Here is a 27,241-nt window from a genome sequence, read left to right on the forward strand (position 1 = left end):
GGGTTGGCGGGGGCGGGGGCGGGGCGGGGGCGGCACGTGCTCGGGGAGCCAATGATTTTCAAAAAGGTTCGATCCGTTTGTTTACCAACGAAAGAAACCCAACAGAGAGTGTGTGTGAGGGAGTGAGGGACCCATCGACTGAGATCACAATAAAATAATGATCACAATGGAGGCCTCTCCGAATAAAACTATCCAGGTAACAGCCGAGGAGGACGAGGAGGTGGCGGCGCAGGTGAAACGACGGGGCCATCGCGGGTGGGGGCGAAGGAAACGCAGGAGCGAACCTTTTTCTTCTTTTTTTTTCCTCTCTCTCTCTCTCTCTCGACAGCAAAAGAGGGCGAAAACTTTTGAGGGGCAAAGTTTTGACAAAAGACCTGGATAATTGAGGCGCTGTATCGGATGCAAGGATTATATTCGTTGTCCTTATCAAAAACAAGGCGGGGTTGTTTTTTTTTTAACGCACCGTGACCGGAGCCAAAGGTCCCAAATAAGTTTTTTTTAAGCACCGCCCACCTCTCGCTCTCTCGTGTATTTTTTTTATATATATATATAAAGAAATTGTGAAATGATTCATAACTCCTGGCACTCTTATGAACAGTTGGCACTTTTTTACGGGGGGGGAAGAGGGGCAGCAGCTGAAGTTTGCCCATTGTTGTTGGCGCAACCACTGAAGCAATTTCTTTTTTCCGTGTGTGTCAAGGCCAAAAGGGCGTCCTTTTAAGTGTCTCTTCCTGTTTTGAAACCCGAAGGCATTACTTAATTCGCCCTTTTTTTTTATTGCCCCACTTAACTTTGCACCAAAGGCAAGTGGGGCGGGAACCCTTCGCTTTGCCCATCTCATCCCGACAGTGGAATAAACGGGGTTGGAAGTGTGCACGTGTTAGGTTTTCATTTGGCAATCGGGCAATTGGAGATGATAATAATAAATAATGATGAATGATTGCCAAGGAGTAACCTCATCAACATATTTATGCCTCAAACCCAAAGAGTAAAACTCAAGAGGTTTATAGCAACGATAGCAATCCCAAGACACATATTTCTAACATGTATTGTGCAGTTGGTTTTATTTAGCTTTTACTCTCTTGGTCTGTGACTGGTCTCATGACAGACATTGACAGTCAAGACACTCCATGATGTTGAGGCGGGATAACATCCTCATTGTAGGATTACCGATTGTGATGTAACGATTGCAAGTTTATTGAGTGATAATATACAGGTGATTACTAGAAAATAAGACGGCCAGCCTGATAATCTGCCATTTCATATTGCTTGACATTGTGACATCTTGTGTACTAAAGAGGTGCAGATGAGTGTTGGACCACATCAAGTAAGAACTACAAAGGTAGTTTTACTGACAACCTTTAAAGAAAAAATAGTTTTGTATACAAAATATTGGGTATAATTTTAAAAATTTCGATATTGATAGCTAATATTGGTTTTGAGGATTGTCAATTTTCAGTTGTTGGGTAATTTTTTTATACCTCTAAGACTGACACACACGTGTGAAAGAAAATCTTAGTACGTAGTCCCGTTCTCTAGGAAAGAAAGTTTGATCACTATGAAAAATTGTTAGTCAGCAAGAAAAAGTAAAATATTTACCTTCGTGGATGGTCCTCTATGTTCTTTGTGTTGAGGACCATTCTGTAAGTATAGGTCATAGAGCTTATCAGGAGAAGTTTCCGTTCCAGAGAACTTTGATCTCAGTCTTGTTGTCTCTTGGCTTTCCTCTATTCCATTCCTTTCCTGCTCTGTACAGAATGTTCTGTTCTTGGCACATCAGTTCTTCAGAACTCTGCACCTTAAACACCGTTTCACAAAATGCAATGAAGGTAGTAACTAACAAGTTAATTTTATCTGTTTGGAATATTGAATAGTCTAAGCAGTTAAGGTATTTTACACATAGGATTACATTTTCGTTATGGCTGGATATGGAGAAATAAACTAGCATATGTTGAAACGTTTATGCTCCTTCAAGACCCTCCTCTTCGACTGTGCCTTTGGTCAGCCTCCAACCCCAACCCTTCCCATCCTCCATCCCTCCTGATCTCAACTACTAGCTCGGGTGCTGGTCCCTGACTGGCCAGCGCCTTGGGATGTCCTCCTGATGTGAAAGACGCTATACAAATGTAATTTGTTGTTGTTATTGTTTACATTTGATATTACACTGAGAAAAAATCAGACCTAAGTTGCTCTAAAGGGCAGGTGGATGTCAATATGATGTACGGAGCATCAATTATTTGAAGAAAGTGAAGAATAATTCTCAATGTAAGTAGTTTACTACTTTCCGTCTTCATTTATGCCCTCCAAAAATGTAGAATAACTGATCTGAAACTTTTTATCTTGATATTTCTTTGGCTTCCTTAAATATACTTGGCTTGTAGGCCCCTTTATTGGGATCAAGAATTAATGGGATAAAACCTACCTAGGGGAGGCTTTTCTTATGATTGGGAATATAACACTGTGTTTTTGGAAAACCTTTAATGTGATTAATATAGAAATGTTTTTTGCATTTTGAAATATAAGGCAGAGAATATAAGATAACATGTAATGAGAAAGGTCCATATGCCCATCAAGCTTTGTGAGTGTAATCACCCATTCGATCTCCTGTTGAAAACTCTGCAATAGATACTTCTGAAACCCAAAGGTAATCAAGCATAAACAGTAGAACATTCATCTACCATACAGCTCCACTATTTATATCTGGCACCCCTCTCCATGGACATCCCCCTATCACCAAATAGACCCAGCAGCACTATGGGCCATGTCCCTTTCATGCTTTCAATGAAAGTAATTTGATTGAGGGAGGCACAAACTATATATTTAAATATTAGGAGACTTGTGTCCTATGGAGTATGTGTTCATCTCAGTCTATACCTGTAGTTATATGCTTCAACATATTCCTCAAGAGATATTTATCCAATTGTTTTTGAAGATCAATCAGCACGTCATCATCTGTTTCTATTGGGCATCTGTTCCATGTGCCCACTAACTTATGGGGAAAAAAATCTATCTTGTCCAAATTAAGCTTCTTTTATCATTCTAAACTTATGCCCTCCAGTTTTAGTCTCGCTTGTCAAAATCAAGTAGTTTACTTGCACCTACTTCATCTATGCCTCTCATCATAGTAAAGACAGGATGGCACAGGCACAGTGAGCTGAATGACCTCCTTCTGTGCAGTAAGATTCTATGATTCTCTGAATTGGATCATGTTCACCTCCATTTTTTCCCCCCGATAACATGTTGAGCTCTATGAGCTCTCTTCATAACATGGAGCGTTAGTTCCAGAATCATCATAGTTGTTGTTCTCTATATTTTTCCCAACACTATTGAATATTCTTTTGAATGAATAATGGAAAAATGTAACATGCATTTAAGATGCAAAATTTGAACACAGATATTTACTTGTTGAGGAGGCCACATTTACACTGTTGGATGTTGCTTTCAGAAGGTCATTGATTCATTGAGGAGAGTTCATAAGCAAGCAAAAATGATGATTCGGGGTTTTAGAGCTCACAGAACTAAAAATAATTAGATTTAGAGAGGTATAATTCACATATTTAAATGCTACAAGCTATGGATTATTGAAGACAGATAAGCAGGATATTCAACTTGGACTGTTAGAGAATAGCAAGAGAACACAAGCAGAAATTTTCTTTTTTACCACTGCATAGTGGATATGTGGAACAGATTCCCTCTAAGTAGCATTTAATGACATGCAATGTACTTAAACCACATGTGATAAATATTTGGTTAGAATTGGAGTGAAGGTTATATGATTAAGTGTAGACAGAGATGTATACATCTATAGTTATTTTTGTCTGTTGCAACCATAAAACTTGATCCGTACAAAAAAAAGAACCTCTGTTGATTAATGAAGGTTGTAAAGTTACAGATATTGTGAAGATTTGCTTGATTACTTTTGGAAAACTTTCATTCATGGGGTCAAATAAGATTATGCAGTTCATTATAAAGCAGATTGTACCTGGCCTGTGGACAGAATGGGCTTGATGGCCTGAATGGCCTTTTTTCATTGCATGCTTTCTTATCTTTTCATTTACAGATGAAAGACTTAACTGTTTGGAGGTTTGGGAGGAATCCTTAGTAGAAATATCCTCCGCAAGATCATCTTCAGGCTGGAGTGGCACATCAGCCAGAGTGCAACAGGATAATTCCCCATCATTCCTTTCAAGATGGCCTTCAGCTAACTCTATGGAGAACTGAATGGCCCCCAGCATGCCATGGTAAGAGGAGGATTGCTGGAAGTGTACAGCAGCAGCACATCAACTGAAGAGCTGACCTGCTGAGACAACCATGCTCTATAACATTGCAAACAAAACTTTGCAATTGACTCATGTCCCAGCACTTGTGGTTGAGCTGACATTGTAGCCCTCCACATGTGTATCTATTTTTTTCTGGCATATGGGGAGGGAGTCTAGGTTCCTCCTGCATGATCTGAGATTATGAAAGGGAAGATGAAGGGATAGCACCTGTGAACTCTAGCTGATGTGTCCGTTTCCAATGTTGGCCACATGGGAAATTTGAGAAAGGTTCTGCTATCCAATTGTTCATCGAAAGAGCTGTTCATTGCATGGACTTGTTGTCAGGTTTCATCACTTTCTTCACCAGAACAGATTCGTTGTAATATCCTGCATTGACCATTCACAATCATGATGCTGTATTATTGTATTGACCCTGGGAATGTGGAAGAATAGCTGGAGATACGAAGACCAGATTTTTCAGAGTAGATGTTGGATTATACAATAAAGACAATAAGAAATAAGAATCAACAACAACAACATCTTGCATTTATATAGCGCCCTTCATGCCATGTATTGTCCCAGAGTACTTAACAGTGGTGGAGTCTGACCCGAGCCAGGGGGAGCGGGAGGTGACCGTGAGCATGATCAAAAAGGAAGATCTTTAGGCGGGATTTGAAAGTGGGGTGGGAGGGGGCAAGGCAGAGGGATTGGGGGAGAGAGCGGAGCAGATGAGGGATGAACAGGAAGCCGGAGCCAGCCGCTGAGCGGTGGCAGCGGGTGGTGGAGTGGGGGATGAGTAAGTCGGAATGGTAGGGAGGAATGAGGGCATGCAGGGATTAAACACAATTACTTAGAATTTCTGGAAAGGAAAACAATTTTGATCCCAAGAAACTTTTGCTCTTGTTTTTAAATACTTGCATCCAATTAATTGCAGTGAACAGAACACATTGGTGTCTAACAACAACAACAACAAGATTACATTTGTATAGTGCCTTTCACGTCGGGAGGACATCCCAAGGCGCTGGACAGTGTACATCATTATTATAATTTCTATTATTCAAGGTGCTTTCAACAAGTCTTGACTTGTATGGGTGAGATTTGAAACTCCATGTGTTTCTTAGCAAGCATTTGCGAGCCATATGCAGACAGTCCTGTATAGTAGCAGTTTCTCATTTGATGCCTAAAACAGATATCATTTTGAAACTTGTTTAACAGAATTTATATATCGATTGAGTAGAGCCTGACGACTTCTGCCATGTGTCTCAATTTCTGCTATTTTAATATCTTTACTAAGTGAGGAAAAAATAGTAATCTGCATGGGTCAAGTGGCTTATTTCTTATAGTTGAGGCAATAGAGTAAAACATAACTGGCTGTTAACTCTCTGCCTTTGGAGAATACATTTTAACAGTTGGACATTTGTTGCTGTAGTTGTGGATAATATGGCAGAAAATCCTTCATAAGGAGTCTAATATCCATGCAGAAGGACTTTTCCTTTGTCTTTTCCTGCTTATTGCATTTTTTGGGATACCTGTTACTACAAAACTTAACTCTGAATTCATTTGAGTCTACCTCTAATGTACAGTACATTCTTAAATTCCTCTTCTCTCGGAAATGGAAGTGTCTTCTCTAAGCTATTCTTATCTGATAGCTCACCTTCTTCCTCTGATTCTGTTTCAGGTACCATATTTCCTGATGTAAGCAGGATGATGGTGCCATGTTGTACATTGACTGTACAAGTAGAGGTGGTTGATGCAAATAACCAACAAGTGCTTGCATCACTTGTGTTTAAGTGTTGAAACCCTGAGGAAAAAAAGACCAGAATAGGGGTATCCTGAAGTACACTTGGCAGATTTGTGACATCTATTTGTGGAGGCATTGAGGGTAGCATGAATACTGTTGGTCATGATGAGGAATCCTTAACTCCCACAGAGGATGTGGACTCTAATGAACAGGTTTCATTTATTTGGGTGAATATGTATACTTCTATAGCATTAAAACAGACATTGCACTGCCCTATTTCGAATTAAGGTTACTTTCTTTTTGCTGAATCCATCCCTGATGCTAAGGCACCTTTATCTGATTCAAATGTTTATAACAAGTTTTGCTACAGTATGTTATGCTTCCCTTCTTATTTTGCTCTGTAATTGTAATTGCTTAGAACACCAGCAACCCCATTGTTATCACTCATGTTCGAAATTGAGTGTCTGCCAGTGTAGTGTTGACTATGTGGCAGGAAGAAATCAAAGTGCTGCCTTCATCTTATATCCACACGTGCACTTCAGCAGGATTGGTGNTTTTTTTGCTTCCTAACCTAGGGAAACTGAGACCTGTTCTGACATGCTTTCAGTCACTCAGGGTGAGATCAGTGAGTCCTGTAGCTCAGTGGTTAGAGCACTCGCTTTGCAAGCGAGAGACCTGAGTTCAATTCCAGACAGGGCGAAACCTTGGGCAAGTTTCTTTATTCCACACGCCTAATAATAATCCCTCTAAAACCAAAAACAATAATAAATTGGTTATTTTCAATCTACAACTGTTTGGCTGCCGCGTTCGCCCACAAATATACAGTCAATTCACTTTACAGTGTGTTCTGTGAAGCGCTTTGGGACGTCCTCCCGACGTGAAAAGCGCTATATCAAAATGCAAGGATTATTATAGACCAAGGATCACACTTGGGACTTTCCTGATTCAATACCACAATATCCAGTGAATTAAATGTATCCACTGGGGCATTAAATTCCCCTCCATTGCATTTTATCTGCTCTCTGTTTCAATGTTGAAATAATTTCAGTTAACAAATACTTACCTACGGCCCTTTTGTCACTGCCGTTGGCTACGGAGGCTTTCCTTCCCAGTAAGTTGGAGAAAAAGAAATGTGACTCTCCATTTCTCACATAGCACAGTAGTTTATTTCAATAATGTTCTTCATCTTTTAAAATTTCTTTTCAATCATGTGTATCATTTAAAGATTTTACATTTATAAAATTGTATGCCAGAAATTGTGTCTACGAGTGAGAAAATAGTCTGTCATTCCTCCCACGTTAAGCCTACGTTAAACATTCTAAATTAGTTCAAAGTTGAAAATACATCCTATCTTCTGGTTTCCAGAACAAAATTAAACTGTTCACAATATTGCTCTATTTAAGTTACTTTTGCTCAGTAGCACAGTGGCTGTGGCCAATAAAAGAGGAAAAATAACTGGTCAGACCCATGATGCAGTTTAAGTGGGGCAGCACCAAGAGATGTGACCAGTCTTCCCTAGATTGTTGGCAAAGATTGTTGGAGATGCAGGTATATGAAGGAACTGAATGTATTGACATTTGTGAATAATTGCAAATAGATCTCAGGGTTTCGTAAATAAGTACTGTTATTTAGACAGTCATCTGCTTTGGGCACAGTGCAGATGATAATAATATACGCTAATTATATTTTCTTCCTCTAATCACGAAAGGAAGAAAGGCAGGAGGAAAAGGGCTTTGTTACCAGTAAGCAAAAGCAGTGATTGAACAAGCTAAACTGGGTGGAATTGTGATTTTAAAAGTAATTGTCTACAAGATTCATAATCCTACAGTTCACCCTATTTTAATGCTGGACCCTGGGCACTTGCATTTAGGAGTAGGCATCTGTATAACGTCGAGTTTTACAACTGTCTGTGTAATGGCTGCTAAGATCCTCATAAATCTATTGCAAGCTTTAAATTACAGTCATGAACCACGTAGTATTCTTTTAATTGTCAGAATTAAATGGGAAGCATAATTTATGCAGAACTTCACTTTGACAGAAAAATCCTCAAATGGTCATTCTGCTGCTGCTCTCTGGCAAATTCTGAGCGAGCTCTTCCAGTTAACAGAGTTAACTGCCCATTAACTCCTCAGTCAACATGCAGCAATATCTGAACACTAATAACTTCCTTTCTCACCTCAAGAAGTGAATTAATCTAAATTAACATAGAGTCTCCAATGAAGATAGTTAAATTGTATCACCATGGTTACAGTGAGCTGCCTAGCTTTTGTATCACGCTTCTTGGAATTGATTAACATGCATACCTTAGCTAATTATAGGCAGCTTTACGATCAGGATATAAAATGGTACAGTTCTGGCAGTGCAGTGGCAGCTGGGGATGCAGGTTTCAATGAGTTGCTGATCTCTGCATGCTGTTGAAGCAAGCTGTTGTGTGAATGTCTGACACACCTCTCCCCTCCCCTTCTCCTGAGCTAAGCAAAAAGAGAATTGTCCCCAGGTTGCTCTTCCATTATTCCTAGTCACTCTACAGTGAGCTGAGCAGAGCCCTCAGAAGCAGGTAGTCCACCTGGCAATTTTTTGGTGGTGTGGAGCACAAGGAGCAAATAGCAAAAACAATTGTAATTCTACCATATAACAATATATAACATATACCAATGCATATAACAATGCGGAATGCATTAATCCAAAGAGTTTAAAGATAATATATTTGTTTGTAATGTTGTGCCACAAATGGGAGCACAACTCTTACAGAGAAGGGAGTTTCCCTCAAACATAGTATGGGATTTAAAGTAGCACTCCCTCAAACAACTTGAAAATTCAAAATAAATGTTGCCTTGAATATTAAAGCACTTCAGGTTAGGCTGAGAAGGCTTCCCTTGTTAACTGAGCCCTCCTATTGATGATAATGCTCGCGTTTGCTATAGAGTAGCATGTATCAAGTTGAAACATTGTCACAGAAAATCATTTAATGAGTTACTTTGAAATGTAGCGATGGTGATGCAGGTAAACGTGGCATTTTATCTGTACCAACAATACCCCACAATGCCATGTTAATGAGGTGACTGACCAAATTGGTGAATTTGGATGAGGGAGGAGGATTGGCCAGGATACTTGGAGACTCATTGTTTTTCTGCAATATAATGAAATAGGAGAAACAGTAGGGAATAAGATATCATAATAGAAAGATCAATAAAATTGAACAGTACAAGAATTGTTCCTTATTTAACTTCTTGGAGGAGGAAGATGGGAATGGAATCTATCGGCAGCTGTGATGCGGAGATCCAATTTGATCATGAAACATGATTCAAGTATTGCAAATGGATGCAATCTAACTTGAAAGCTCTCCACCTACGGTTTGGACTCATCCAGTATTGATTCCCGTTCAGTTTGGCTGGACTACTAGCAGAATCAAAAAAGAAACTATTTTGCGTTCCTTTAATAAGGTCATAAATCTTCGGCAAATAGAGATGGAGCAGTAATGGGTGACTGACTATAAGCCATTAAACAAGTAACTGAAAGATCATCATTCTTCAATTTAGCAAAAGCAATAGAGATGTTCAGTGACAGAGATGAAATTGTCTGTTTGCTCAGTGTTATTGATTTTAACTGCACTGGCTGGCTGATGAAAGCAAAATATCGAATAAAAAGCTTCAAACTGCAAGCTGCTTAACACTACAAGCAATGGAGACATGTAATAGAACCGAAACAACCCTGTATGAATATGACAAAATGCCACAATTACCACGAGCTGGTTTGGCAGTAAGGAAGTGGGAAATGGAACCTGTCAAACACACCAGATAGCAGTGAAGCCTTTTAGCACAGTGTGACTGATAACTTCTCAAAATATCAACTGATTCTCTCTGAAGAAGTCTTAGCAAAGCCAAAGATGTGCGGTTTCCCCTGGAGCTCAGGAAAATGGTATAAATGCTACTCACTTCTCAGCGGGGTTCACCTTACCTGTTTATTAGCGTGTCAGCTAGCCTCCATTTGTACCATTCTCGCCAATATCTCAGTTGATGAATCCAAGCTCCACATCAGGACCTGAGATCATCATCTAGACTGACAATGCCTTTGATAGATTCCACTAAATTTAAATCAAAAATATTTTAATTAAATGTTTACTTTTTTTATCTCATAGAAGAAGTATATTTCACTGAGTCACCTCATAATCTTAAACATATCCACACTGATGCTGTTGTCTTGTAGTTGTTGTTGGTTGATACTTTAGTTTGGACTTACTGGTTAGAGGTAGCTGGGGAGCTAGGCTTTTTGTGTAGAACCCGTATCCTGCACTGCACCATCAGGACATTCTCCCTCGTGATGCAATGAATAGAAACAGTGAATACGGAACAGAATTCCCCATTCATGATGGAGCAGAACTTCATGATGTCACACAAGAAGGGATTTTGTGCAAAACATTGGTTCTAAGACAGCTTCTAACCAGGCAGTTCACCATTGTAACAAAGCGCCAGTAAGTATGCAGCGAATTCCTACTAGGTATTGTGAGATAATTCAATAGAATACATTTTCCCTGTAATTACATGTGTGTATAAATTTTAAATGGCTAAGTGGATTGTCCAACTCATGATGAAGACTTTCATCACTAAATGGTTAAATCTGGATAAAACATACCCATGACATGTTTTTGTATTGTGTGCTAAACATTAGGATAACTATGCTAACTAAATGTTAAATCTGCATAACACTCACTACACTTTAAAGTAACTCTTTTTATCAATCACTTTGAAGTGTGTTAACATTAAATGCAAGTATTATTTAACTTTGAGAATAATTTTTCCTTTACATAATTCTTTCCTATTTATTTCAACATTGATAGTGCAAAGAACTAGGAAGTGGCATTGGCCCTTAGGCTGGATTTCTAATTTTATCCCTCAAGTTGAAGGCAGAGATGACTTTTTTGTATCTTGTCCAGGAATACCCATGAGGTGCTAGAAAAGCCTCCCATATATGGTAGCAATTTTCAAACCTTTGCAGAGTGGAAGAGTTTTTGAGGAAAAGACATATTTGGCACAAACAAGTAAACTAAACTTATTGGCAGCAGCTTTAGCAACAGGGATGTGGGAATCTATCTGATCAGAGAAAGCAGTAAGACTAACTATCTCATTAGAAGAAAAAGATTAAGAATGATGTATTTGAAAAAAAAATTATCTACGGGTTCAATTTACAGTATTTATGGGCCTCTTTAATAAGAAATCCAACTTGTGCAAATGGGGACTCCTTCTAATAACAATAACAATCCTTGCATTTGATGTAGCGTTTTTCACATCTATAGACGTCTCAAAGCACTTCACAGAATAGACTGTAAAGTGAATTGACTGTATATTTTGTGGGCGAAATGCGGCAGCCAATTGCGCACAGCAGTGTCCCACAAACAGTTGTGGATTGAAATGACCAATTTATTATTGTTTTGTTTTGAAGGGATTATTATTAGACATGTGGAGTAAGGAAACTTGCCCAAGGTTTCGCCCTGCCTGGAATTGAACTCGGGTCTCTCGCTTACAAAGCGAGTGCTCTAACCACTGAGCTACAGGACTCCAATAACTGCATGTTCCAGTACAATGTACTTCTGGAGCAGAGTTCCTATAGGTTGACAAAAATTAAGGAATCATGTAAACAAATACCGCATTTTAGATCCTCTTTAAGTGGGGTCTCCTTGGAGCTGAACTGGCTCCAAAGTAACATGTCTGGCAATGGAATGTCGGAATTGGTAGTCCTGTTCCTGAGTCAGACAGGTCCGCAGTATCCCAGGGCACTGCTGATGATAGCACGGCCAGCCTGGCGCATCGGAAGGACCTGGAAGGACAGACTAGTTACTGGAGGCAGGGAGTCATCCCACTCAGCTCCTGTTAACCCTGGAAGCTAAAGCCCTAATGTGTAGTGTGGTCCTAGCTGGACAAGCAGCGGAAAAGCTTGCCAGACAGCAGTATCAATGGCAAGCTATGTGGTTTTATTTGGTTAGATTCCAGAAGTACCCCAACACACACTCTGGGATCCCCAAGCCTTGGCTCTTGCCAACCTAATACTTACCAGAATTAGGTAAGCAGGATGCATTCCTCCAGGGATAGAGTGCGCTTTCCATTCCAACAATCTGTCTCTGGGATTTACATGTGTGGGTGGGATGCATGAAAATCTTAGCTTGGTTTGGATACTCTTAAACATTGTGATGGGTTTCTGCATGTGTCAGACACCCAGCTGACCCCCCAAAAATAGACCCTCTTGCTGAAAGAAACACAATTTTCATTGCCCTTGAAATGGAATGAAGGGTTTAGTGATTCAGCCATGACACGCTAAGATGACTGAAGTTGCGAAGCAATTGAAAGAAACTTTTACGCTACATGATGAGCTTAAATGGGTAGCTTATGTATTTTTCTATTTGAGAATTTCTCTCACTTCCTATTATATCTCTTATTGTCTCGTTAATATTTCAAGGAAAACCATTTGTATTCTAATACATGGATTTGTGGGTGACATATTAGTTAATATACTGAATTGTATTATTTACTTTTTATGAGAAAAAGTGCCAGATGATTGTCACTTGTTCGCACTTTTCATCTGGAATCCAATGATTGGTGCATCACACAATAACAAAGTTCAGAACGCTTGATACTTGGCTGTGAGTCAGCTATTGAAATGTAAAATGTGAAAAGAAATTGATTCAATAACTAAAACAAATAATTGAATAAATCTTTAACCATTTGGTCCATTCTATTTGCATATAATCCAATATAAAGTTATGTTGGATGTATTTAGGACCACTGAACTTGTGCAATTCAAAGCTTCTCACCAATGATGGTCTCTCTGACCAATAATGTCAGCTCACAGAGTTGTAGGTGTTTTTCACAGACTATTCAACTTATACTATATTAACTTTCAGACTGTAGAATGTCACATTGATTCTGCTTTCCTTCCCAAGGTTTATCAGACTTTCTTTCAACCTTAAGTCGACTCTTCCAACCATAGGTATAAAATATATGGCATAGACTGTACCAAGATGTTCTACCCATTGGATCAAAGAGACATTTTTCCAAGGAATGTCAGTTGAATATATTAGCTACCGAGTAGCAGAGTGATCACATCATAAAACAGAACAGCCAGAAATGACAAACCTGGCAAAGGTTCACGACACAATAGGAGGGCGTGTGTGTGAGAAGGGAGTGGTTTCAGTTGTGGGAAATAAAATCCCTTTCCACGATGTATCGAGTATTTGGGGTATCCCCATTTGCAAGAGTATTATAGTCCAAAGTGCATTTCTCATCTGAACCTCTTATCATTTAAATAGTTTGCACCCAGTTGCATTTTTCTTTAATGTATCATCTCTTTCACAAAAATATTAGAAACAAAGAGATGTTAAAAGTTCATTATAATTCTTTATATCTGATTTTAGAAACTATTCTGATGGCCAGAATTTCTTTAGTAGAAAACAAATTTCCATTTATTTTTCAGAGTGAAAATAAGTTTGTTTTAGGATTAAGCTCAAGAAAGGATCAAAACGTTACTACTGCGAACAAAGTTGGCCAACATGTGACTGAGAAGATAAAATTAGAAGACGATGATTATTACAAGGCATCTAGTTCCAACAGAGGAGCTCAACCGAGTAAAGATGTGTTGTTCCTGAAGGATTTGAATGGTACTGATGGGTCCCAACATCCTGATCTGAAGCTTCCTATAACTTTACATGCCCTCCCACCTGGGATCAAATTTCAGCTTCAAGGCTCTTCTTCTACATGTGATGTGGTAAAATTTGCCAAATTGCCTGGACAATTAGCACCAAGCAACCTAAGTGACATCAGGCTGCAGACACAAGTGGATCCTTCTATGAAGATCAATACTATAAATGTTCCCCTTACTGTCCCTCCTACAGATGCAGGTACCACTTTATCCTTGGGTCTATTTTTGTTTATGTGGTAGAAAACAAATGCTCTTTGGACTTCCATTAAATCTTGTGCCTAGAGTGGATTGCTGTTGGTAACTTTATGTCAAAAGGAGTTTGGGATCAGTTAAAATAACTCTTATGCATTAATAATTATTAATGTTGCCAGGTTTTTGTGTATCTCAATTGGTGAATGTAATATTTATATTTAATAGATTACCCATTGATTGCACATTATGTATGGGTAGTGATTGATTCTTATGAGACACTAAGAGCATAATCATTTATATAGTCCACATACCTTTGATATGAGTTGTAGCAGAGATATATAGATATCTAGCATTCTGAAGTCCGTGACTGGAATTTGTGTTTCTTGAAAGGCTTTTAAAACCCTGATGGTGAGATAACTGATAGAAAATTTAGATAGATTCTTACTTAGTGTTAACAAATAAAACTGTTTGGTAAATTTTAGACGTATAGAATTCTTAATAATAATACTAAAAAGCAGTTATTAAAAATACTTAGTTCCACACACTGGTATGTCGCTCAAACCAAGCAGTGATTATCATGTAAGAGGCTGGATACTGAACACTACCAGAATATTTGAGTGGAGGAAGGGTAGATCTCAGTTGATGCTGTCTTACCCAAGATCTATATACACTGAATTCTAATTAACAGGATAATAATAATCCTTGCATTTGATATAGCACCTTATTATGTCACAGGGACATCCCAATGGATTTGGCTATAAAAATACATAGTGACTATGTATTTTAATAGGCAAGTAAGGTAGTCATTTTGCTGAAAGTAATGTTCCACAAACAGCCAAGAATGTTCTTCCCATATTCAAGAAGGGTGACGAGGCTAAACCTGGCAACTATAAACCCATTAATCTGATCCAATAATAGGACAAATTATGGAATCAATCATCAGAAAGGAAGTGGAATAGGAGTGCCTGTGTAAAATAATCTAATAAAATAATCTAATAATTGACAGCCAACATGGATTCTTGTCTGACCAATCTCATAGACCTATTTGAAGATGTGACAGCCCAAATTAACTGTGGGAAGCTATATGATTAGTATATCTAGACTTCCAAAAGTTTCACAAAGTACCTCATGAAAGATTCCTCTACAAACTGTGGACACTGGGTATCAAGGGCATGACGTGGAGGTGAAGACATGGATTCTGAAGGGAAGGAAGTAGAAGGTCTTTTTGTAAGAGGAGCTAGGTCAAAATGGGGAGAGGCACTAAGCAGGGTACTTCAGGCGTATGTACTGGGACCTATTTTATTCCTTATATAGATGACCCAGCTCCTTACACAGCCAGTGGACAATTGTTAAGTGTGCAGATGATACAAAGTTGGGGGATCCATAAAAGCACCAAGAGTCCTACAAAGAGAGCTTGTTAGGATATGCACATGGTAAATTAAGTTGAATATTAATACATACAAGGCACTGCACTATATATAGGAAACACAAGTACTCCATGGGGTCAAATGTGCCAAGGGAGCAGCTGAAAGAGATCTAGGGGTGTTAGCTCAACTCATTAAGCAATATAGCCCAACATCCTGTCTGCCTTGCTTGTTGCTGCCTCACACTGCTTTGACATAGTGAGTGATAACAAGGCTAACACTGACATTCTTTCAACATTTATTCTTTAAACATTAATTACTGTTCCTCTTGTACCAAAACATACCTTGTTAATGTTTGTAAAACCTTATTTAGGCTTGACATTCTATATTCTATTTTCACTAGTAATGCTAACATTTTTGTCAGTTGCTGCACCGTTTTCTCATTGAAGCCTTCTGTATCCTAAAGAGTACAGACAAGCTAGCTACCACAACCTTTTTCAGTATGTTCCATAATGAGGACTATGGTCTTAAACTCAGAAGAGGGCGGGTGAATAGAGAGCTTAGGTTTAATTACTTTATGAACAGGGTAAACCACATGCGAATAGTTTAGTTTCAAGCAGAAATTGAATAGATTTTTGTTGAGTATTGGAGGTACCTGGGCGGGAGAGTGAAAATAAGACAGGCAGATGAACTATACTTGTCTCTGCCAATCCTAATTTCCTTCCTTTCCTACTGTTTCAGAAATCAATGATATGCCACCCTCCAAAGATAGAAGTGGGCATATAAAACGTCCAATGAATGCATTTATGGTTTGGGCACGAATCCACAGGCCATCACTAGCCAAGGCTAACCCTAACGCTAACAATGCTGAAATTAGCGTCCAACTCGGACTGGAATGGAACAAACTGACAGAAGAACAGAAGAAACCTTACTATGATGAAGCACAGAAGATTAAAGAAAAACACAGGGAGGAATTTCCTGGTAAGCTAAATGCCATTTGCATTATTAACTAATTTGCGATATCCAGATTTGGATTTGTCACAGTAGCAGTCTAAAAAAAAATATGGGAGGCGATTATTCATTAGGTACTCCCTATCTATCCTACATAATTACTGGTATTCAGAAATATAAGAACATAAGAATTAGGAGCAGGAGTAGGCCATTCGGCCCCTCGAGCCTGTGCCCCGCCATTTGATAAGATCATGGCTGATCTTCAGACCTAACTCTAATTACCTGCCCTATCCCCATATCCCCTTAATCCCTCTATATTTTAAGAAACTATCAGTCTCAGCTTGAAGATGTTCAAGGACTGAGCATCTACAGCCTTCTGGGGTAGTGAATTCCATAAATTCATACAGTTGCAGCAAGACTTCCCTACTCTTGTACTCTAAACCTTTTGCAATGAACGCTAACATGCCGTTCGCCTTCTTAGTTGCTGCTGCACCTGCAAACTAACTTTTTGAGACTGATGTACAAGGACACCCAAATCCCTCTGAACACTAACACTATCTAATCTCTCCCCCTCTAGAAAATAATCTGAGAGAAAATAGTAAATATGAATGATGACATTATAATATATCATAATGAAAAATATGACATCACTAGACAATTTAAGTCAATGTTGCTCGCCTTCAAGAAAACTGACTTTGCCCATAATTTCCCATTTGAAGTTAAACAAGTGTACATCTCCAAATAATATTTGTTATTCGAATGCATACTTAAAGAGTCACATTCTAAAAGGATACAGAGAAATGGGATTAGATGGGATTAGAATAGATCATTCCAAGTGGAGGCGCTAGCACCAGTCTGGTATCGATGAGCCAAATAGCTTTGTTCTGTGCTACAATTTCTATAAAGTGTTACAGTATATCAAGGCCAGCAGTAAATTAAATATAAATCAATGCTATCTTAAATTTAAATAAGTATTGGATACATTAAAATTTACCAGTAGACACAAAAGTTAATATTTATTTTATGCATATTTCCTATTTTGTGGGTTGAGTTATACGTGTTGCAGTTCTCCATTTTTTTAATACCTATTTTGCTTAGTTCCCTATTTCCCCATCTTCTACACTGTCTTGAAACTCGTATAGTCTAGACTGACACTCCACTGTGGACTGGGGTTGCGCTGCATTGTTGGAGGTGCCGTTCTTCAAATGAGATATAAAATCCTGACTGCCTGTTCAGATGGACGTTAAAGATCCTGTGGCACTTTAAATTCTGATATAGTCATTCTGTAGTTAGTTATCTATTGAGAAGTGAGAATTAGCTTTCTGATTTCTGACCTTGGATTCCAATTACAGCTTTGGAGCCCATATGTCCTGACCTTACAACATTTTTTGAATTGCATTCCAAAGCTAGGATCAGAGTCCAAAATGTGGAAGGTTGCCAGATGCTATATGTTTCAATGAATGCTATACTATCCACCTCTTTCCAAATTGAAAACATTAAAGAAGTAGCGTTGAAAATGAAGCAAATGCAACAAAAAGCTATCCTGAATAAGAGTGTTTCCATGGGAATATTTCACTGTTTAAGGAGCTGATCCCATTTAACAATTTCCCTATGTTCTAATTTTGAAACCAACTAACTAATTTTGACTCAGAAGCAAGAGTGCTACAACAACATGCACTTATGTAGCGCCCTCCAAGCAAGGTGGGGTTTGCAGGTGGCTGTAAGCATAGTCGAAGAGGAAGGTTTTCACGTGGGACCTGAAAACGGGTATAAAAGGGGCAAGGCAGAGGGGACTGAGGGGACTAAGGGAGAGCGTTCCAGAGTTTTGGGGCATAGTGGTTGAAAGCGTGACCTCCGATGGTGGGGCATAGGGTGCGAGGGACGAGCAGGAGGCCAGTGCCAGTTGAGCGGAGGCGCCGTGTGTTGGACTGGGGAGTGAAGAGGTCAAAGAGGTAGGGAAGTGCCAGAGAGTGAAGGGATTTGAACACAAGTTTGAGGATCTTGAAGTCAACGCATTTGGTGATGGGGCCAGTGTAGTCTGGTCAGAACTGATGAGATGTGGGTACGGAGTTTGGTCCGGATAAGTATGCGGGCGACAAAGTTATGAATGAGCTTGATCGTTTGAATAGTGGAGCTGGGGAGACCGGCGAGGAGTGTTTGAGTAATCCAAGCAGCAGGTGACAAACTCATGCACAAGGCTTTTGGCTGCATTTGGGGGAAGGCACGGTCGGAGGTGGGCAATGTGGTGGATGTGGAAGAAGCCGGTACTGGTCAGGGACCGGATGTAGGGCAGGACTACCACTGAACCAAGCTGATGTTATTGACAGAAGAACTAGAAATTGTTGAGAGCTCTTAAGGGGAAAGTGGGCAAAGACAGGGAGGCTCAGTAAAAGTAACCAGTGGATAGTAACAGCCAAAAGGGAGTTGAGAATGTGGGGTTGGGACAAGGAACAGTTTAGAGTGAGCAAAAGAATGGGTTGAGGGTAGCTGTCTGGTGTATCAGTAGATTGGAAGATTAATGATTAAAAATACAGTCTTTGGAAAAAATAACCATGGCACTGAAACAAACAATGGATACCCTAAATTAATAATTGTGAGTAATTATTTTAATCATGAGTAATTACTTTACCCTAAATGAATAATGGCAAAGCCCTTTTACCCTGGACTGGCCATATTCTACAGAATTCCATCCAACTCCGGTCATTTTCGCCCACAAAATATACAGTCAATTCACTTTACAGTATATTCTATAAAGTGCTTTGAGACGTGTCAAAGACGTGATAAGTTGATATATCAAATGCAAGGATTATTATTATTTTATTTTTAATATACATAAATGAGGAAGTGAATCACATCTAAATAGAATTGGGTAACTCTGCAATAGAATGCCTCCCCTGCCATCCTGACCTTTTGTCTTCTATCTCATGGTACATTTAGGAAATGAAGGTTTCCCATTTTGTTTCTGGAGAAAGAATAATTCTCTTCTGTGTTCTAACCATAGTTTGACATAAGTACTCAGTATGTATCATTCTGGCATCCTGAGTTTGTTCCCATGATAATCTTATCTACAAAGTCTTTAGAATGTCAACATCATTTTGGAGTCCTGTAGCTCAGTGGTGAGAGCACTCTCTTTGCAAGTGAGAGACCTGAGTTCAATTCCAGGCCGGGCGAAACCTTGGGCAAATTTCCTTACTCCACACAGAGCCTGATAATAATCCCTCCAAAAAAAAAACAATAATAAATTGGTCATTTTCAATCCATGACTGTTTGAGGGATATTGCTGTGCCCAATTGGCTGCCGCGTTCGCCCACAAATATACAGTCAATTCACTTTACAGTATATTCTGTGAAGTTCTTTGGGACGTCTAGAAGACGTGAAAAGCGCTATATCAAATGTAAGGATTATTATCAGCATGGAATGCAAATGACTGATTGTTAGCTTTCATACAAAACATTAAATTTGATTTTGGTGAAGTGAGGCAACACTGAGGTGAATCGTTTCTTACGAGTTTGCTAAACACAGTTAAGAAAAAGGAAATGCATAATAATGTACTTTAAATAATATAATAATAATCCTTACATTTTATAATAATAATGAAAATAATGAAGGAAATACATTATATTCATCACTTTGGTATCTACATGTAATACAGGTTTGTGTAGAGAAATCCATTTTAATATGATAGTTCATTAGTATTCATTATCAGTTTAATAATCTGCTAATTTCCCTCATTAGGTTGGGTGTACCAGCCACGACCAGGGAAAAAAAAAAGATTTGCATTGGGTGTTCCTTCAAATGTCTTCTCTGGCAGTGGTCAAAATATTGTTACTACCACACCGGCTACCATTTACCCTTATCGACCTGCAACCTATTCTGTAGTCATCCCGAATCTCCAGACAAGCGTCAACCGCCCATCAGTTATTGGTAAGTCCAAATACTTAAATTGGCAAAAGAACAGAAAAGGATTTCGAACAAACCTTGCTCATACATCCATAGTTCTATCTAAGGCCAATATAGAAATATAGAAACATAGTAATCTACAGTACAGAAGGAAAACACAAAATGCTGCAGATGCTGGAAATCTGAAACAAAAGCAGAAGTGGCTGGGAACACTCAGCAGGTCAGGCAGCATCTATGGAGAAAGGCAAGTGAGTCAACATTTCAGTTTCTGACGAAGGGTCGTGGACCCAAAACGTTGATTCACTTTCCTTTCTTCGTAGATGCTGCCTGACCTGCTGAGCGTTCCCTGCGACTTCTGTTTCTGTTAAGGCACAGAAGGAGGACATTTGGCCCATCAAACCTTCACCACCTCACAAAGCAAGGATATTTCTTCAATACTACCACTCTGCCCTATCCCCATACTCCTTTAAGCCTGTTTCTTTCAAATACCCTCAAACTTCCTCTTGAAGGTTACCATGGAATCCGCTTCCATCACCCTATTTGGCAGAGCATTACACACCTCAACTACTCTCTGGTCGGAAAAAATTCTCCTAGGTTCCCCTTTTACCATTTTAACCTTTATCCTTATCGATCTGCAACCTACTCTGTGAAATGTGGCAGCGGTTTCACAGAGCAATGTCCCACAAACAGCAATGGAATGAGCGACCAATTTTATTTGAGAGATTGTTGGCCAGAACACCCTTCTCTTTCCGAATAGTGCCTGGGGACCTTTAACATCCACCTGAACTGACCTCAGTTTAACGTCTCATCTGAAGGATGGCAACTCCGACAATGCAACACCCTCCTCCCCCCAGCACTGTTTTGAAATATCAGCTTAGACTATGTGATTTCATATCCTGAAGTGAGGCTTGGCTAAAAAAAGGCCAACTTCTTGGTTAGCAGGTCAGCTCTACCAATGTCACTTCTAATGTGCGGGAAGTGACATCAGCGGCATTCTGTTGGCCCGGAAATTGACCAATTTTTAGTGCAGGAAGCTGGCTAGGAAAACACCCATGGAAACAGATGTTTCGTAGAGGAAATCGCAACAATCATTCCATGAGTGGTTCTTGCGCCACTTCAGGATATGAAGTCACATAGTCTAAGCTGACTCTGAGGCGTGTGTTTTACCACTGACACAGGCTGGCACACATCCTGAGGTTCTTATTATCAATAGGTCTAAAGCACACTCAGAGGGATTCATTTAAGAAGCAGCTTAATGCTGTGATGGAAAGAGTGTAAGATTGGTACTTTGGAAAAATCACAGACAAAAGGCCTTCTTCACCCAAACCTTTATATTGCAGTGAACACTGGAGACAACTCTAACCAGGGTTAAAGCCTGGATTTTCACATGGCTAACATCTGTATCATCAAATCAGCATCACTAATGTCACTGCTTGTGTGCAGGAAGTGGCATTAGCGTCATCCCAATGGCCCAGAAGTTGGCCAATGTTTAGTGCAGGAAGCTGGCCAGGAAAACACCAATGAAAACCAATGCTTTGTAGAGGAAATAGCAACAATCATTCCACAAATTATGCAGAAACCCAGCTGGCTTCCTGTATTCATCATTGGTTATATGGTCGGAGATGCCAAAATGCAGAAGCATTGATTGGTGACGGCTGTTAAAAAATTGGTTGGGATTTTATGGACTCAAAACTACAACAACTTTAATTGTATTTTCTATAACCTAACCATACTCCAGTTAATTGAAGTGACGGTTAATTGTATTTCAAAGAAAGGGACACTTTCTATCAACTGCACTCGCAAATCAGAGTTCCAGTGTCAATATTGGGGGCGAAAATGATTTAGCAACTCCTGTTGGTAATAATAATAACAATCTTTGCATTTGATATACTGCTTTTCACGTCTTCCAGACGTCTTAAAGTGCGTCACAGAATAGACTGTAAAGTGAATTGACTATATTTGTGGGTAACCTGATATATGTCACAGCGAGCTATGGGAAATTTGTTCAGTAGTTCAGTGGAGTAGTGGAGTCCTCAGCTCAGTGGTTAGAGCACTTGCCTGGCAAGCAAGAGACCTGGGTTTGATTCTCGGCAGGGCGAAACTTTGGGCAAGTTTTCTTACTCCACATGTCTGATAATAATCCCTCAAGAAAAAAAACAATAAATTGGTCATTTCAATCATGACTGTTTGTGGGACACTGTCAAAGTGTTAAAATTGAAAGTTTTAAAATGCCTTTGTGCTGAGTTCCTCCAGTGATCTAGTGTCTAAAAGCATGTGCTTTAGACCTGTTATAATAAGAACCTCAGAATGTGTGTCATGGACCTATGTCATTACAGTTCAGAAAGTCTCAGGATCACATCCTGATCTCTGCTGAATTAACTAATTTCAGTCAGGTAATAGGTAACAATTGGCCTTAGCATTCCTGGGTTATGAGGGAGGAAATCAGCTGGGTTCCCACTTTTAATCAGGTTTCAAAGATCTCACCTGCTGAAAGATGTGCATGTGTGGGCATTGGGTGAGGACAGGACAGACAGGGCTTGGCTGTGATGCCATCTCTTTTCCTCTTCCCTCTTCCCCCCTGCCCTCTTGTCCACCATTTGCTATGTACTCTCATGTCTCGCATTTAAGAATGACTGCTTACAATACAATCCCTAAGACACTCCAGGGTTTGCATCTGAGTTGGAGATGGGGGCCAAGAAGGTGGAGTGGGGTGAGGGGGAGAGGGGGTGATGGGGAGAAGATGGCTGAAAGCTTGGTCAGTGAGGAAGGTCTTGAGGCAGACTTTCAAGGAAATGAGGGAAGAAGCGAGTCAAAGGGATCTGGCATGGAATTCCAGAGAGTGTGGGCAGATACATAGAAAGCCCAACCACTGATGGTGGGTTGAGATGGGCAATGGTGACTGTTGCCCATATAACCTTTCATTGATGTAGAAGGGAAAGGAGTTACTTGCCTTGAAGCAGGAGCATATACAAATAAGCTAGCAAAGAGCAAACTTTTGTTGATGATGCCAACTGTTTGACGGTTTAAATTCAGTATGATTTAAGAACTTTAATGTAACCTGTAATGTGATTTTTCAGCAGGTCAAAGTCAGTCTTTACGGATGCCAGTCACTCAAGGTCAACGTCCAAATTCAATTATATTGTATCCACAAACAAATCCTGTCCAGGTTGGTTTGTCCACTCAGAGCATGCCCAGTCACTCCACTGTGCCAGCTCCTTGCCCTCCAGGACATGGCAGGAGTGAGGTGCATCACGAGGTTCCTGGTCCCAGTGCAGCATCTAATTGTACAGAGCAAAGAATACCTACAATGACCGTCGATGTTGGCAAAAGAAATTCTACCAATGAGACTAACAACCTTCACAGCAGAAATGTCATCCCTGAAGTACCAGCACAAAAGGAGATACCAACGGTTTCTAGCTGTCCCAGAAATCCGCCACCAATGCCTTCAGGATCCCTTCCTCACCCACATGCCTACCAGCACCCACCAATGGGACATGCTGCTAATCTGTTTGGAGCTGCTGCTCGCTTTCCCTTTCATCATCCCTATTTCCTACCTGGGCCACCCTACTTCCCCTCAAGGTACTTAGATTTTATCTTCTGTATCTTCATACATAGGAATTAATTTACTTGGCAATATTTGACCACCTGAGAACCAGAAATATATTTATTTACAGTTCATATAAGACATGGGATAACCGATTCTGATGTGCATGCATGTTGTCTGTACGTCAGGTCTTAATACAGGACACATGAAAATAGTTTGGATATAGAAGCCCGTTATCCCGTTTATTCTTATCTTTCCTCTTCACAACACAAGGAAAAGTATTTTGGCACTGGATCTTCTCACTCGTTTTCAAATCCCTTCATGTACTCGCACCTCCATGCCTATCTGATCTGCTTACCCCCCACCTCCACCACCCGCTGCCTCCCCTTGGCCTTCAGCCACTACCCCCCGAAACTCTGGAACTCTCCCACACTCCATTTTCAAATACTTGTATCCCTCATCATAATGAGGACAAAACCACTCATTTTCAATGAGGGATACCACATCCTGGAGTACAAAATATGATACAAAATTGTCACTCCTAGGAAAGCCATTAACACAGGTTAGATTTAGCTTGGAGTCCTGTAGCTCAGTGGTTAGAGCACTCGCTTTGCAAGCGAGAGACCTGAGTTCAATTCCAGACAGGCAAAACCTTGGGCAAGTTTCCTTACTCCACACAGAGCCTAATAATAATCCCTCCAAAACCAAAACCAATAATAAATAGGTCATTTTCAATCTATGACTGTTTGTGGGACACTGCTGTGCGCAATTGGCTGCCGCGTTCGCCCACAAATATACAGTCAATTCACTTTACAGTGTGTTCTGTGAAGCACTTTGGAATGTCCTCCTGACATGAAAAGTGCTATATCAAATGCAAGGATTATTATTATTATTTAGAGTAAAGCTCCCTTAACAGATCCACAGCCTCAGCATGCTTCATATCCAATTTCAGAATATACCACTTTGCCCCATGTGAAATTTCCACGCGCTGCACCAGCATTATGCATTCTCTCAGTGAGTCTGCCAACTTAATTCCAGTTATGTTACGTGGTATTGACTCATACAATGTATTGAGTTAACTTTCCAAAATTCTTCACCATAGGACCCCATAGCTCTCAGTGCGATGAGATTTGCATGCCGTCAGTCTGATGTTTATTTAAGTGTATTTAACGATCCAGAGCTGAACGGATAGTATTGTAACCAGTAATTTAACACAAGTAAAGTGTTATCAAATGCTGCAAACCCTTCCCCATTGTTACATTTGATCTGCTTAATTCTTTCTTTCTGCTAGTTACACTACGTAGAATAATCTCTGTTAACTGAACAAAACAGGTTAATTGGAAAAAGTTTCCAGAACAAGAGCAAAAATAGTACATGATGTCAGACAAACATAACAAGGAATTAATGTCTAGTAACTTATGGAAAAGCAGTGATATGGAGCTGCATTTTAGAAACTCTTAGCATAAATCAATCCAATTCAGTTACTCAACAAAATTACTTTTAGAACACGACTCAGTTATCAGTATGGTCAACTGACTTGCTGACCCTCGGTGTCAATGCTCACACATGAAGAATGGATAATGAGTGAGATACTGAAGAACTGCCATTGCCTGTTCTCCATAGTATAGTATGTGCCATCAGCTTTAGGAGAGTAGAAAAAAGAAGCAAATTGGGGCCATTGTGATACTGCACATGGTGGTAGGTTTAATCCACTTTGAAACCCACGTTGTCAATGTGTGGTAAACAGCAAATGAATATGACTGATCTTAGACTATGTTTCAGGGTAGGAATGGGATGCACCTTTGATATTGAAAGTTGTTTGTGAAACTCAGTCTTATATTGTATGATTGTCTTCTAAATACTTTGTTTCAGGTGTCACCTTGACTCAGTTGATAGCACTTGCGTTGGGGTCAAGCCTAACATTAGCGCTTAAATTTATAGTCTGACACTCTAGGGGAGCACTGAGGTATCCTTCAAAACATTAAAGCAAGATACCATCTGCTTACAGTCAAGTAGATTTTAAAGATCTCATGAGACTATTTGAAAGCAATAGGAGTTTCTGCTGTTGGGCTGGACCACAATCTTTGAGATAAGTGGAGTTAAATCGTGGAATAGAGGAGCTTTCATTTACCTTATGCCTATTGGAGAGGTTGTCCTGACCTGAAAGGTGCTATATAAATGTAAATTGTATTGGTTGTATTTGTTCGACCATGCTGTATAAAATATGGTCGTTGCATTTGCCAACAAAAAACAGACGTTGTTGTCATTCCGCGGCAGTAATGACTGGAAAGCACTTTGAAACATCTTGAAATGTAAGGTGTTATAAAATGGAAGTTCTTTTTTGCGGTACTCTTTTATTCTGCATAACACATTCCCTGCTTCTAGTTATTTGATAGTTATTTGATTTTTAAATAACAGTTTAACATTATGTTAATTTTATCTATGTTTTTCTGCTCCAGTACTTGTCCTTATAGCAGACCACCCTATGGCTATGGTGATTTTGCAAACAGCATGTCTGAATGCCTTGGGTACTACGAGGACCGATATCAAAAGCACGAGGCCATGTTCTCAGCCTTGAATAGGGACTACCCCTTTCGGGAGTATCCAGATGACTGCCAACGCAATACAGACTCCAGGAGCAACAGCAGCATTGAGGAAGGACCACATCCCAGCAGCCTGGGAGGAGAAGAATACCTGAACTCAGTTCCTCAGTTGGATGTTGGCGCACTGGAGAATGTCTTCACAACCCCAATGTCTGCTCCATCACAGCCGCAGAGAGTGGAGATGGTCCATAGCGATGACGAACAGGAAGGCAAAGTATTAAAAAGTCTGTAGCTTAAAAAAAAATCAAACTGTTTTAACCATACCATCCTATAAATATATCTCTGTGGAATGATTCTTTATTTATAATAAACCAAACTGAGAATTCAGAGTTTTGTTTCCACATAGAAGCACTTGATGTTTATAACATCCATGCGTGAAAATTTTGAGTAGCAAAATAATTTTTAACCTTTGCACACAAAACAAAACACCAATCTGTTGGTGTTACAGATTGTTACTGATATGTTTAAAATGCCTTTAGTGAGTTTGCTTTTAACTCTTTTTCAAATTCAGTTGAAATACATCTGACATACTAGTTAGTGCAAGTAATTTTGGTTATAACTTTTGTAAGTGTTGTTCATACTGTTATAGTTTCATTTCTGAGTTACATTTGAATAAACTAGCATTAAACCTACATTTTTTTTTAGAAAATAAGGATTGTTTTTTAATTGCCTCCCTCCCTTTTGTTGCATTTAATAAAGTTGCAGTTCATTTTGGCTTATTTAAAAATTTGTGTCAAAATTACAAACATGCTCAGTCAATCAGCAGTTTGTTGCATTGCTGTGCTGTGTGGAGGGCCAGGCTGGCTAGTGGGTTGGCCTCCTGATTCCCACACGGTCATTTCCTAATCTTGGCTGGACCATCAAGGCAAGCGCTAGTGCAGGAAGGGAAACATCACAGGCCATTATTGGCCCCTCTCGCCCAACTACCAGTGACCAGTTACAGAACGCCATTGGCAGAGACTTGGAAGTTAAGTGCCAAACCCCTCAGCCAGGGTTTG

General features: G+C 39.7%; 1 protein-coding gene and 1 non-coding gene across 2 annotated transcripts; one reads left to right on the top strand and one right to left on the bottom strand.

Moving 5' to 3' along the window:
- The first annotated feature begins 166 nt into the window (after positions 1–166).
- LOC103177385 (SRY-box transcription factor 30) lies at positions 167–26,475 on the top strand. The gene is made up of 6 exons (XM_042340071.1): positions 167–232; positions 13,465–13,888; positions 15,987–16,226; positions 19,932–20,120; positions 23,177–23,675; positions 26,100–26,475. Exons 1-6 carry the CDS (start codon positions 167–169, stop codon positions 26,473–26,475), a joined length of 1,794 nt encoding a protein of 597 aa, XP_042196005.1.
- Positions 11,484–11,555, bottom strand: trnat-ugu. The gene has a single exon. It is a non-coding gene; the product is annotated as a tRNA-Thr (tRNA).
- Positions 26,476–27,241: the final 766 nt, after the last annotated feature.

The sequence above is a fragment of the Callorhinchus milii genome, unplaced genomic scaffold, assembly GCF_018977255.1.
Source record: "Callorhinchus milii isolate IMCB2004 unplaced genomic scaffold, IMCB_Cmil_1.0 Scaffold13, whole genome shotgun sequence".
Taxonomy (NCBI): domain Eukaryota; kingdom Metazoa; phylum Chordata; class Chondrichthyes; order Chimaeriformes; family Callorhinchidae; genus Callorhinchus; species Callorhinchus milii.